The 15,016-nt window shown below is 43.7% G+C and overlaps 1 protein-coding gene across 1 annotated transcript in view; it reads right to left on the reverse strand.

The window, feature by feature from the left end:
* The window catches only part of LOC147906333 (uncharacterized), a 98,250-nt gene that overhangs the window by 22,417 nt on the left and 60,817 nt on the right, over positions 1-15,016 (reverse strand). The window contains exon 9 of the mRNA XM_087378116.1: positions 7,650-7,697. Within this exon, the coding sequence (XP_087234242.1) occupies positions 7,650-7,697 (48 nt within the window). The remainder of the gene's footprint in view (positions 1-7,649; positions 7,698-15,016) is intronic.

Raw genomic sequence — 15,016 nt, forward strand, 5'->3', positions numbered from 1 at the left:
AGAATGCTTTGCACTGTTGTAAGCAAATTCAATCATGGGAAGATAATCTTCCCACGAAGACTGTCTCTTAGATACATATGCCCGAAGCATGTCCTCAACCAACTGGTTGACCTTTTCTGTACTTCCATCAGATTGTGCATGATCCGAGGAACTCATACTTAGAGTAGTTTCTAACTTCTCAAATACAAGTGTCCAAAAGTTACTTGTAAACTTTGAGTCCCTGTCACTGACTATGTCAGATGGCAAACCATACAGCTTGAACAAGTGGTCCACAAACTCGTGAGCCAGCTGAACAGCTGAAATAGTTGTTCTTGTAGGTAAGAATCTAGCCATTTTTGTCAAACGGTCGACTATGACCCAAATAGAGTCATGACCCTTGCGCGTACGAGGCAAACCAGTAATAAAATCCATGGAAATACTTTCCCACTTATTACCAGGAATCTGTAATGGCTGTAATAAGCCCGCGCTCCTAAGGCGTTCAGCCTTAGTAACCTGACAAACTCGGCAACCTACCACATAGTTCTCTACAAATGCACGCATCTTAGGCCAATAAAAGGTATGCTTCACAAGAGACAGAGTCCTATGTATACCTGGATGTCCCGCACTAGGAGCATCATGACACTCCCAGAGAAGCTTGGATTTTAGGTCCAGAACATCAGGTACACAAATCTTTTCATTCCGGAACAGCAAGCCGTTCCTAATCATCCACTGACCTCCCGCCGCCTGTATCCTAGGTGGCACAATCCCTGAGTCCTGGTCAACTATAGAGCTCCCATCCTGGACTCTCTGCCAATAAGAACTGAAATGACTATCAGTTGCGTATGGCCCTCTCAAGGATTGAAATAGGTCTGAGGATATTTCCGTAAATGACAAAGCATTTACAAACTTAACTCGACTTAAGGCATCGGCCACACTATTCAACGAACCCTTACGATAACGTATTTCGAAATCAAAATCCTGCATTAGCTCTGCCCATCTAGCTTTCCTTCCTCTCAATTCTGAGCCATCACACACATACTTGATTGACTGGTGATCAGTCAATACAAGGAACTTTGAACCATACAAGTAGTGTCTCCAAACCTTGAGAGCATACACTACCGCATAAAGTTCCTTCTCCAGTGTGGGCCAACGATACTGGGTGTCGTCTAGCTTCTTACTCTCAAAAGCTACAGGTCTGCCCTCTTGGAATAGAGCTGCCCCAATCGCATAATCACTCGCATCGGCCTCTAAAACATAAGGCCGGGTAGGATCGGGTAATGCAAGAACGGGTGCTTCCTTGATAGATAACTTCAAGGTTTCAAAAGCCTTGTTCATTGCATCATTCCAAGGGATCGGTTGAGTAGACCTGCGTCCGCGACCTTTCAATATGTTGGTCAATGGTACCGTGATTTGTGAATAATCACGGACCGACTTCCGAAGAAATACCGTAAATCCTAGGAAAGAACGAAGTTGTTTCACAGTCTGAGGTATAGGCCAATCTAAAACCTTCTGGATACGATCCAGATCAATGCTAATGCCTTCAGAAGAAATCTTGTGTCCTAAGTAAATGATCTCCTTCATAAAGAAGTCACATTTACTCATCTTGGCATAAAGCTTATGCTGTCTTAGAACAAATAAGACAACCCGGAGGTATCCTATATGATCCTCAAGCGTTTTACTATATACCAAGATATCATCTAAGAACACGACAACAAATTTGCCCAGATAATCTCTGAACAAATCGTTCATCATCTGCTGAAAAGTAGCAGGAGCATTGGTCAAACCAAAAGGTAATACGAGGAACTCGTAATGACCATACCTAGTCCGGAATGCGGTCCTATCGATGTGTTTAGCATAGATACGGATTTGGTGATAACCCGTACGCAAATCAATCTTAGTGAAATACTTCGCTCCGGCCAAACGGTCTATTAAATCATCAGAACGAGGTAAAGGATAGCGGTTCTTAATTGTAACTTTATTAAGTCGTTTATAATCTATACACATCCTCCAGGAAGAATCCTTTTTCTTTCTCAAGAGGACAGGTGCACCCCAAGGAGATTTACTTGGGCGGATATAGCCCATATTCAGGTAATCCTCAAGCTGGATAGCTAACTCATCCTCCTCTACCTGGCTCATCCTATATGGTGGTACACTGATAGGTTGAGCCCCTGGGACTAAGTCTATGCGATGATCTACTGCCCTTTCTGGAGGTAAACCTTCCGGCAGTTGAGCTGGGAATACGTCCTTAAAATTATCTAACAACGTTCTCAATTCTCGGTGTTCAAACACACTTAATTCATTTTTGTTAATTACCGAAACAATAAATGAAGAGAGTGGAATCAAAACACACTGATAGACATCATAATGAGAAGTGTTTAATATATTCCGAAGCTGCATCGCAGATACAATAGGCCCCTGAGAAGGGATAATCTTATCACACTGAATACAAAATTGGGTGCCTTTGTCTTCAAAAGAAAGGGTATGCTCCGTCCATCCGATCTGGATATTGTGGGTTTTAAACCACTCTATCCCGATCAACAAGTCTACATGCTCTAGATGCATAACGTAACATGTGAGAGCTCCTGTGTAGGCTTGAATCCGGATGGGAAGCGCTTCAACCTTGCGATCCCAAAACTGCTTCCCGGCTGGAAGCTGCACCTCGTAGGTGTGGTCGCTAGGTACTGTGGACAGCCCCATCTTCTGCACAAATTTGTAATTAACAAAATTGTGAGAGCTGCCCGGATCAAAGAGAATGTGAACCCGTTGGTCCCTAACTTCTCCATAAACTCGGAAAAGATCATGGGAACCAAATAACGAAGTATTAAAGGTACAATTACAAGAAAGGGGGCAGGTAATGACATTTACTGAAATACCTGTCATCGTAACCTGGTTGGCTCCCTTGGCTGCGGTACGCTGACCTGCCTGGAGCTTCGGTCCTAGCACCAATTTCTGGTTCTTCCGCTTAGGACACTCATTCTTCGTGTGGCCCCGCTCCTCGCAATAAAAACACCGGCCCTCTTTCTTGAGCTGTAGAGTGCGAAGGAAACGGGCCTTACCATTCTTCGCAGGAGTTAAGCTTTTCTTGGAGGCGTTGTCCGTAGACTTCGTCTCCCCAATACCAGTCGCATGCTGAAAGAACTTGCGTTTGTTCTTTCCGCTGGTCTCGGTAACTGTGGTTGTTTTAATACCGGCCATGGTATCATCATATATGCGTGCATATGTCATGGCCTCCTGTAATGTTGTGCACTTGTTATTCTTAATCTGTAACTTATAGGAGTCTGGCAAACCATCCACGAAAAAACCTAACAAGGTTACAGGATCCATTTTGGTGGCCCTGGTTTGCAGATCCCTAAATCTCTGAAGATACACTTCAAAAGTTAAATTCAACTTTGACATATCGAGGGCTTTGAGCTTGCCGACGATATCATAATCATCTTCCTTCTTCAGGAACTCCTTCCTGAAGATACCCTCAAATTCTGTCCAAGTGTCAGGCTTAGGCTGGAGTTCTTTCCACCAAAGCAAGGCTTTACCTGACATAAACCCTGCTGCTAGCTGAATCTTTTTCTCGTCTGGATAGGGGTGAAATTGGAAGTGAACTTGCCACTTGTGCAGCCAAGTGTCAACCACCTCCTTTGTTCTTGACTTCTGGTCACCTGGAAAGGGATCCGGAGTGATATTCGGGCCTAGCACGGAGGCCATGGCATCCACATGCGTGAGTGCCTGAACCGTGCTAGCCAGAAGAGTCAAGGTAGCTTGTATCCCTTGGAGTTGCTGTGTCAACCCCGATTGATTAGCGTTGACCTGCTCAAATTTACCATCTAGAGCAGTCGTGAACTAACTGAAGGCTTTCTTAGTGATCAAGTCGTCATAGAGACCCTGATCATCCTCCCCCACAGGAGTGTAATCTAATTCCTGCTCTCCCATAGTGAACTCGGGATTCGGAGCATCAGACATGGCTGAATACTAACTCGATTACAGGCTGAGAGAAATAAATAACTGAAACGGAGCACGGAGGGAGATGGAGTAGAAGAAAACCGTCCCAGATAAATCTGACAGAAAGGATGCTGAAATCTGGAAGACCACGAACCCTGTTGCCTCCCCGAATCTGCAACCGGATGCGCAGTCAATGGTGGAGGCTGTACGGACTGCTGACGTGGCCTGTACGGCTGCTGACGCAGTCCGTACGGTGGCTGTAGGTGCAGGCGCAGCTGCTGTACGGAGCAGCAGCAGGTACCGAAGGTGACAGTACAGTCCGTACAGGCTGTACGGCTGTAGCTGCAGCTGTACGGGCTGGTACGGGAGCCTTGGGAGCAGCGCTGGGCTGACGCAGGCAGGGGCTGCAGCAGAGGAGCTGGTCGAAGCTGAAGGGCGAGGCGGGCTGGCTCAGATCTCAAGGTAAGATCTCGAAACTGGGGCTGCTTGTGGGTTGCCTAGCTCCCAGCCCCCACCTATATAGGGTGCAGGGCGGCCTAATTTGGAAGCTAGGCTTCCAAAGAAGGCTGAGCCCCTCCAGCTTTGGAGGGGTGCTTTTACGAAAAAAGCACCTGAGCCCCTCCAACTTTGGAGGGGTGCTTTTTCGCAAAAAAGCACCTTCCCCCTGCCCTTCTTCCTGCGCAGGCTGCACGCAGCCCTAGGCAGGCTGTTCGCAGCCTGTTGCGCAGGCTGTGGTCAGCCTGTTGCGCAGGCTGTCCTACCCCTACAGCCTCGCCTCTTCTACTCCCCGCATACTCTACTCCTAGGCTGTCAATTTCCTGCCCTACGCTCCTTCCTTTCTGCTCTCCTTCTCCTCCCTCAGACTTCTCTCTGTAGCCTTCAGAATTTTCGATTCTATTTCACTCCTCTTCTTCTTCCTTTTCCAGATATTTCCTCACCCCTTCTACCCCAGGTAGACAGCAAATACGCAGCAGGAAATCTCGAATTTTAGGGCATACCTGGAAGAGAAATCCGTCAAATTTCTCGCATCAGAAGTTCCTACCTCAGGAGTTGGCTCTGATACCAACTGACACGTCCCAGCACTCCTGAAACCCCTGATCTGCAAAATAACCACACACAACATCAGAACTGAGCAGGCTGCTCACCACCCAACCGTGACATCTACGGGATGTGATCCCGAATCAGAAGATGTCCCCCCGAGCCACGAGCTGAGCTACTGGTACGAACTCCCAATCAGATCCAAACCAGCCTGGTGTCCCATACCACCAGGTGGCGCTGTGAAGCCCTGGATCTGCCACTGGGCCTTGGGCTACGCTAAGATGCAGGCGCGCGTCCGCGACACAATCCAGGATCAGACCTAGCACCTGGGAACGAGACTTGCTCCCAACTGCTCACTGAGAACTGAACCCCCTGGGCCTCTTTTATAGACTCGGGCCCCGGCGCCAAAAATAGCGAAGACCTATAAATAGTTCGTACCCTTGCCACTCAACCCGAGAATCAAGCCTGCCTAGCTCTAAGCCTCCCCAGGCTAACCTGAGCTAGTTCTGTGTACCTAGTACACGTCAGATACCGATCCGTGCACATGACACCAGGCTGAGTACCTTGACATAAAAAGAGAGATCTGGAGCATACATAGAGATGATTTAAAATGCATAATCTTCAAAGGATGCCTCATCTTGTGGAGGCTCATCAACTGAAAGTAGATTTGCATTTTCTGTCTTTGCTTTGGCTCTGCAAAACTTCTCATGATGGTTGTTTTTGCCACAGTGTTTGCATGGATTGATTTTGAAGCAGTCCTTTGAAAGGTGATTTGTCTTTCCACAGTGATTGCAAGGTGTAAACTTGCCCTTCTGGATTTTTACAGCATAAACAGTGTCATTGCCTTTCCTGAGCTCCATATGCCTTTCTTCTTCTTGGAGAGCAGAGATAATACCTTCAAGATTAGGATTAGGAAGATTTTTCAAAGTGGTAACTATATGATCATAATCTTCAGGCATACTCTTAAGTAACACTGCCATAGCATCATCTATAGTAATAGGAGAGTTGATAGAAACTAGTTGAGTCATAAGACTCCGCATGTAATTGACATGAGCTGCCAAAGCAATGCCACTAACCATCTTCAATTCAAAGAAAGAGATTTTAAGTGATAATTTAGAGATGTGAGAGCTAGCACCAAAAATCATGTCAAGCTTCTGCCAAGCTTCTGAAGGAGACTCTAAGTCAGAGATGTGATGAATATAATCATCTCCTAAAGCAAGAGCAATGATACCATATGCTTTCTCCTCTCTAGCGGGATCCCTTTCCGAGTGTGTCGGAGTTGAGGATTCTCTAGCATTGGAGGCTGTAGAAGAAGCGGTTGAAGTCGGTTTGACAAGTCCCCAAAGGTTTTCCCTCATCAATGCAAATTTCACCTTCATCTGCCATGTGTGGAAGCCCTTTCCATTGAACTTATCTATATTCAATATGGTAGCCATGAGAGGGTCTAACCCAGATATTGGGCAGTGTCTTTCTCTCTTACAAGGCTAAAAACAACTGAAAGGCTTCCAAATATAAGCACTTGATGTAGCAAAGACTAGTGACCAATATTCAATCAATGATGCTTTTTCTTACATGCTTCATAGAGGTGGCTAAAATGAAAACTTTCCAATCAAAACCAGGTATAGCAATTCAAAGCAAAACTGAAGCCACACTTGTACTGATGTTATTGAAAGTTTCAAAAAACCAGAAATGCTAGAATAGCATCTTATGTAGCATCATCTTCAAAAACTTGTCAAAACTGTCAAAATCAAAAGACTGAACTTGGAGGACTTGTATCTTACTCTTCAGAGCAAAGGAAAAGGGGGTTTCTGAGGCAAAAGAGAGCTGATATACCACAGAAGGTCCTCTGAGAAGAAAAGGTGCAAAAACACGTCAGGGCGCCATAGCTAGTCTCTCCAATTTCAACTGGTTTTTCTCTGTTTTCAGCTTGAATATGCAACCATTGCTGCTCAGATTTCAGCACAGGATAGCTCTAGGTATGGACTAGCTCCCTCTAAAAGGAATTAGAGAAGTATGAAGTATGCTGAGAGAAAATGCAGGAACAAAGGTCGACGAACTGCATGTAATGGCGACGAAACGAGCGCGTATTTCTTCAATTCCTTTCAACCAGGGGTTCGCCCCTTCGAGGTGGATCTCCAGCAGGAAGGGCGTGGAAAATGGTAGAGAACCGGAGGAGAACAGGCTTAAGCAAACTTTGGGAAGAAGAGGAAGAGATGGTGAAGAAGAAGATGGAGAAGAAGATGATGATGTGGCAGAAATGGATCAAGGGGGATCAAATGGCTCTGATACCATGTTGGTAAACTGAAAAGAAAGAGTAGAGTGGACACAAACTCAGAATACTTGCATTATGGAATGAAGAAGAGTGAGGTCCTTATGTAGGCACCTCATACATGCTCACTGACATCACTGATGACTTCAGAGCTCCACAATCATCTCCTCAATCTACTCCTAGATTCTCTCAATCATCCTATGTGGCTTTCCACCACCTAACTGTGCTTATGGGCACCTAACTGTGCCTCTAGCACTCACACATAGAAACCAAGGTGTGCCTGAGGCATACACCTTGAGATATCCCATCACCATCATCCAGCCATGGACAGGTAAAATTCAGCTCATATTAACAAACAAGAAAGTTTCATTTAGAATGAGTCAGGATGCATTAGGAAGTCAAGTTAACAAATAGACTGTAGATCATTGACCTGTCCATGGAACATCCTGCAAGTTGCTCGCTCCAAATCTGAAAGAACCTGCATAACATAATTATGCATTACAAATCCATCAATCCATACATCTAAATTTTCACAATTTAGAGACCTGTCTAAGATTACACAAAGGTCCTTCCAAATAATTATTCTAAACTTGTCGACCTTCAGCCAGCACCTCATAGCCACAATTATATTTCTAGAGCAAAGTTGTAACGTCTTGCAAAGTAAAACATGCATACTAATTGCGTTTCCACAAGAGGATTTTATTACATTCAATACATAATAGAGCCATTACAGTGTACAACGTATTGATGATAGCAAGAAGATATCATCTGAAGATTTTGTAAGCTAGTTTTCAAGAAAGGAAAGCCATGCCTGCTAAACTATGCACCTTTGCACAAACAAGACAATTGGAATGTGTTCAAAATCACGAAAAGTAAGATTTGGTATGCAGACAAGGTGGTAGAATAGCCAGCTAAGACGATAAAGGCAAGATTTGGCATGGTACAATAGCCAGCTAAGCCGATAAAGGTAAGATTTGGCACGCAGACAAGGTGGTAGAATAGCCAGCTACATGTGGACGTTTGCAAAAACAAGAGAATTGGAATGTGTTTAACATCACGAAAGCTAAGATTTGGCATGCAGATAAGGTGGTACAATAGCCAGCTAGATGATAAAGGGATCAAGTATACTCGAACCATCCTCCTCCTCCCCTTACATTGATAAAGCACTCAAAGCTGTGCTATGGCATCTAGACCTTCACAATCCTAATGCTTTGCTTATGAAATTCAAGACAAATGAGCACATCTTTCAAACTACCTCGAATTCCTTGATTTAGGGATGGTGGCAATGGGTAATCAGGTGCCTTGCTCTCCTAATATTTACCAGAGGAGCCCAATGCTCATTTGTCATAAATTTCACAAGAAAAGCATCAAGATTGTGAAGGTCTAGATGCCATGGCCCAGCTTTCAAACTACCTTGGATTCCTTGATTTGGGGATGGTGGCAATGGGTAATCGGGTGCCTTGCTCTCCTACTATTTATCAGAGGAGCCCAAATCAAAGTCTATTATTTTAAATGAAGCCATGCCCATTGTCGATGCTCAAGAATGTGTGTGGAGGTGCGGGGTGTGTGTGTGTGTGTGTGTGTGTGTGGGCGCGCGCGCACACACGTGTGTGTGTGTGTGTGTGTGTGTGTGTGTGCGCGCGCGCACATTGGTGTGTGCTTATTGCTAAAATGTTGGCACATCGGATAAAGGATATCCTTCATGATGGACTTCATCCCAGGCAATATGTTTTGTTCCAAGAAGGCATATACATGATAATATCTCCAATACTCTCATCGCAATGGAATATGCAAAATATTCAGCTCAAGATGTTTTGGTCGTGCAGGTGGATGTGGCAAAGTCATTTGATACGGTACAGTGGGATTATGTCTCTCAAATCATGTCTAAACTTGGTTTTGGGCCAAAGCTAGTTAATGTCATATATTGGCTTTACTCAGATTCCACTGCTCAATGCTTTATAGGGAGTCATTTGTCTAAGTCTTGGACTCTGGAACGATCAATTCGACAGGGATGCCCTCTCAGTGCTTTGCTCTATGCCATTGCTTCACATCCTTTGCTTCTTTATATGGATCATCTGGTTGATACTGGACAGTTAGTGGGGCTTCAGATTTCTGGTTCACGGCCTTTCATTGCACAGGCTTATGCAAATGATTCATTCTTCATGCCAGAGAACAGTCCTCTGGAGCTTCGCCTATTGATGGATATCCTTTCAGATTTCGGATTGGCAGCTGATCTTAAAATTAATTTTCAGAAATCAAAACTCTTGCCTCTCAAGCATTGTGACTGGCATGCTATCCTGTGGCCCGGCCAGATTATTTATCGGGAAAACATAGTAAGACATTTGGGCTATCCCATTGGCTGGAAAATCAGAAATAAGCAACAAATATCTTGGGTATTAAACAAAATTCAGGACAAATTAGAATATTGGAAGATCTCCACTTGGCCCTTGCAAGTACGGCTTCGAATTGTCCAATCCATTGTTCTAGCTTATGTCCAGTTCTACCTTCCTCTATTACATTGGTCATCTCGAGATCTTTCTTCTTTTATGTCTCAAGCCATGGAGATTTTATGGAAAACTAAGCTTCATAAAAAAGCTTTAAGGTTGCTCAAAATGGACCTTCTTTGCTCACCAAGAATGCATGGTGGTTTGAATATAATAAACATCAAATTTCATGTGTTGGCAAGAAAGATCACTATGCTCAACACCTTTTTTCAACAAGAGCAGCCTTGGTCTATCATGTTGGCAATTTTGTGTGGTCAGATGCGCACAAATGCTTATGGACATTGGCTAGTTGATCCATCGGAAGTAGTACTTGGCCAATTTCAAGGTAAAATCCCTGGTTGTCCATTTTCTACTTCCTTGATTCACGATTGGAAGAAAGTTCTCTCTCGCATTAAATGGTCTCCCCATCCTGCTTCTAAGAATGGAAAGCCTTCAAAGTTTACTCTTCCTTCTTCTCTGGTTTCTACTAAGGCTTTACTGGATAAGCCTTCTTTTACTGCTCCGAAGCATTACTGGAGGAAGGTAGAAAACCACAGGTTAATCTTTCTCTTGCTGAAGAAAATCAGGATCCGACTCCTGTTGAGCATCATCAGCCTCCTCCTCCTCTAGATATGGATGTGCCCCTTACAAAGGAGATCATACAGGATGCTGCACATGCTCTTTCTCAAGTTGATCCTCGAAGTGAAGCTGAAATACCGAGTCCTGCTTTATCAGATGCAGCTCTTTCGTCGGAGGATACAGATGTTAATCTAGCTCCTTTGCCTCTGATGCATGTGCCAGAGTCTTCAAAGCCTTTTTTAGTGGAATCTTTTTATCCCATGTTACAACAAGTTTTTGACCCTGTAATTCAGAAATTTTGGGTACCAGCCTATATCAAGAAGAATCACAAGGGCAAAAAACAACTGGTTTTTATTGTTGGTGTGGGTTCATCACTGCATCAGTTTTTACAGAGCAATAATTCGAAGCTGGAGGATGTTGTGTTTGATCCTCCTCCAACTTGATATGTAACTTTTTACTTGGCTGCCTCATGACTTTTGCTCTAAGGCTTTACTTGTAAATTTTTTTCTTGTAATTATTGGTGGGTTTTTACCTGTTTTTGAGGTTTCCCCCACAGAAATATAAGATTTCACTATTAAAAAAAAGTGTGTGTGTGTGGACGCGCGTGCGCTCTTCGTATTACTCAATCCATTTTAGTTGCCTACATACAATTTTATTCACCATTGATGATGTTTGGCAAGGAAGATATTGCATGTTTTATGTCTACTCTTATGGAGACTTTCTAGTGGTCCAAACATGGTCGTTAGAGCATCAAATTGCTCTCGATGCAGCGCCTTTGTTCACCAAAAATGCATGGTCGTCTGAATATTCATGTACACATTTTAGCACATAAAGGCAAGATGATGCGGGAATTCATGCAGCCTTGGGCTGCTATGATGCATCACTTGCTCTCATACTTATCTGCATTGGCCACTAGCAACCTTCTCTGTGGAATTTTCTGTTTGGATACATTGATGGCAAAGTTAAGGGCTGTCCCTTTGTTTCCCGCATGTTTTCTGACTGGAAGGAGATTCTCTCTCATCTTAAATGGCAAGGTCGTGATTCTGTGAATGGTAATTCTCTAAGGGCTGAGAGTTTGCATATGGTCCAAAGTATTTGCTCATCCACTGGATTTGCAAGAACCTCGGCACTTTTATCAGTTTTTTAGGGATTCGGACTGTTGATAATGTTCTTCAACCTGATGGTACCGTGCTATCTTTTCCTTCTGCAATCAGAAAATATGGTTTGGGTCTGCATTATCGACCTTTATGGCAGTACCTTATGCAACTGCTTCAATCCTTCATGCCGATTCCAAGACTTGAACTTCAATATTGTCTTGAAGATTGGGCTTTACACTGTCAGCTCGCTCACTCATCCTTTAATGTTGGCTCACATCAAGGTTGCTAAACTTTATAAGGTTTTCATGCCTTCACCTTGGATTTCAGATCGAGCAAATCAAATTTGGCGTATGCATCATGATGCCAGATGGTGGCGAAAAAGATTTAAGGCGACTTTGGACTTGCAAAGTTCCTCTTCATCAACAAGTTTTCTTGTGGCGGGCGATGCTTAGTATCATTCCATTTGGTCAACTATTGGCTCACATAAACATTGCTCCTCCTATTAGTCACATATGTCAGGCTCCCCGGGAATCTTTGGCTCGTCTTTTTTAGCCATTCGTGACTTTCTTTATTTTCTTCAGCAACACCTAAGGGCATGCTTTCCTACAGCTTCCCTTGGAAAGTTTTTTTGGCTGTTTGGAATCCACCTAAAGCCGAAAGGCTTTGATCTCTCTTTCACCTGGGTCCGTTATTGGGGACTCTGGAGTCTCTCGAAAGACCGTAATCATAGTCTTTCGAGATCCCACTTTCTCCAAGTTTTCCTTCTTCCGGGTGTCATTGAGGCAACCTCTCTTTGATTGCCTACGTGCTCGTCAGATAGATCATACTCTTTTCTTATCTTATAATGAGATTTTCTGATCTTGTAATTGTCAGCCCCTTGTTTGGGGACTGCGCATTGTAATATAAAGCCTAATGGATTTCAACCCCCCCCCCCAAAAAAAAAAGTGTGTATGTGCTGCCTCACCCCCCCCTCCCAAAAAAAAGTATGTATCTGCTCCCCACACACACGCACAAACGCATGCACACAAAACACACACACACACTTGGGTGAACTCCATGTATTTTATAATAAGGGCATGTTGCCAAAGTGGAGACCAGCAAATAAATGGAAGCTTACGCTCTAACATACACATACACACACACTTTATTTTTTAGTGAAAACTTTTGGTTGATTATATTAAAAGTAGCAACCTCAAAACGAGAAAGCCGAAACTACATCAACTGAAAATCTCAGTGTATGCTAGATATACATCATGATCTATGCAGTGCGTCTGCAAGCAATCAAAGAAGGATTGCTGCAAAGAACGCTTAACAAGCCAAACAAGGAAAATATTGGATCACCAAAGACTTTACAGTTCATGTCTGTCCATAAAGTCCAGAGTGCCCAATAACGAACCCAAACAAAGAAAAGATGAAACTCCGGTCTAAGTGGATGAAAACCAAAGAGCCAAAAAGACTTCCCAAAAGAACTAGTCGGGAATCTCGCTCGCAGGCCCTGCCGAAGAAGATCAATGAGCTCACGAGAACATGGACAAAACCAGAATAAATGAGGCACAGTCTCCAGAGGACTCAAGCATATGTGACAACAAGCAGGAGCAATGTGTCTACGGTCTGGGTTAATGAAAACCAAAGAGCCATAAAGACTTCCCAAAAGAACTAGTCGGGAATCTCGCTCGCAGGCGCTGCCGAAGAAGATCAATGAACTCACGAGAACATGGACAAAACCAAAATAAATGAGGCACTCCATTCCATTCCAGATGAGAGAGGACGTGCTTCCAATCAAGAAGCAAACTGGAGACAAAAGGGGAGCCAGGCAAAGTGCCATCATTGCGACCAAATAAGAAATCCCAGTAATTGATTTGCCAGTGACCAAAGTCAGAAATACTAATACGTGTGACTGGAGATCTAATCATAAGAGCCCAAGGCTGATCCCCTTGCGGAAATTGCAGCAACATTTTCCCCCTGTGACCAAGGATGTGCACCTAGATATTCATGATGTTCAAACCACCATGCATCTTAGGAGAACAAAGTTGATGCATTGAAAGCAATCGGATACTTTTTCTGGCATGTTTGGAACACCAGAAGATTTCCATAATGGCAGACATGAAAGAAGTAAGATCTGCCTTGGTGAACAAGATCAAAGGCAAGTAAAATTGAATATATGCCACGAGGATGGACTGCACTATCTGAAGCCAAACATGCAAAGGCCAGGTTGCCAATTTCCAATATTCTAGCTTTTACCGAAGCTTGACCATCACCCAATCAATTTGTTGACGACGAGTGAGACCCAATCCCAAAGGGTAACTAAGATGACGAACAATCTAAGTGGGTGGAATGATTTCCCCAGGCCACAAAAGACTATGCTAGTCTTTAGAATGCAATGGAAGCAGCTTGGAATTTAAGTGAAGACCAGCTGCCAAAGCATAAACAGAGAGAGCCTGCATCAAAGCAAAAAGATCATTCTACGTATTCTTCAGGGTAAAGAAAGAATCATCGGCATAGGCTTGAGCAACCATGCTGCGATTTGCATCTAATTCCAAACCATTAAGGGAACCTGTAGCTACAAGATGATCAATATATTGCAGCATAGGATGGGTAGCAATGGCATACAATAAAGTACTAAGGGACATCCCTGACGGACCAAACAACAAAGAGTCCACTCATAAAAGAGATCTCCAGAAAGAATGCAAGCTGCATTGCTGTCCCTATAAAGCCAGTAAATAATCTACTCCATTTTTGTTCCAAACCCCAAAGCTCCATTGTTTGCAAGATGAACTCCCATTGAACTGTATCAAAGGCTTTTCCAATATCCATCTGTAACAGCAGAACATCCTGATGCGTGTATTTGACATATTCAATCCCAATATAAGAATTGCAATATTATCTGTGATATGCCTACGGGGAATGAAGCCATATTGCGAAGGATGCAGCCCATCATGCAAATAACCTTTAATGCGATCAACAACCATTTTGGCTATGATCTTGTAAATGACTGACATGAGCGTTATTGGTCTCCAATCAGTGAGCAAATCACATGGTTGCTTTTTTAGAACGAGCTTGACAAGTCCTTTTTTCCATGACATAGACATTTGCTGATTTTCCCAGATTGAATTAACCATTTGCAGCAAACTCTGCTTGAGGATATCCCAGAAGGCAAGAATAAATTCCACATTGAGACCATCCCATCCTGCCACAGGATTTAACAGCATCTGACAATTCTCTTTCAGTGAAAGGAATTTCCAATTCCAAAGCCTGAGCATCAAAGAGGATGGGATGGACATGCTGCAAAAGAAGCTGACGGGCAGACACAGCCTGAGGAGAAAGAATGTCCACATGCCCAAAATGAGATGAAAAGTGCTACACAAAAAAAGCAGCAAGCTCCGAGCGAGATGAGGACCAAGAACCATGAGGCATCCAGATCCGACAAATATTGGCATCCTGTCTTTTGTGATGCAAACTTTTAAAGAATTGCTTGGAAGAGCAACCTTTATCCAAAAAACCCCTTTGCCTAGATCGGGTCTCCCATTTAGCAAGCTTTCTTTGATCATTCGATTGAAGGCAAAATTTAGCCTAACATAATAGCATGCTTTCTTCTAAAAACAAAGGCCGAAGATGACTGAGGTCTGTCAAACTCTGGC

This window comes from Dipteris shenzhenensis, chromosome 1 (assembly GCF_047967505.1).
Source record: "Dipteris shenzhenensis isolate YYH24624 ecotype China chromosome 1, Dip_SZ_1.0, whole genome shotgun sequence".
Taxonomy (NCBI): domain Eukaryota; kingdom Viridiplantae; phylum Streptophyta; class Polypodiopsida; order Gleicheniales; family Dipteridaceae; genus Dipteris; species Dipteris shenzhenensis.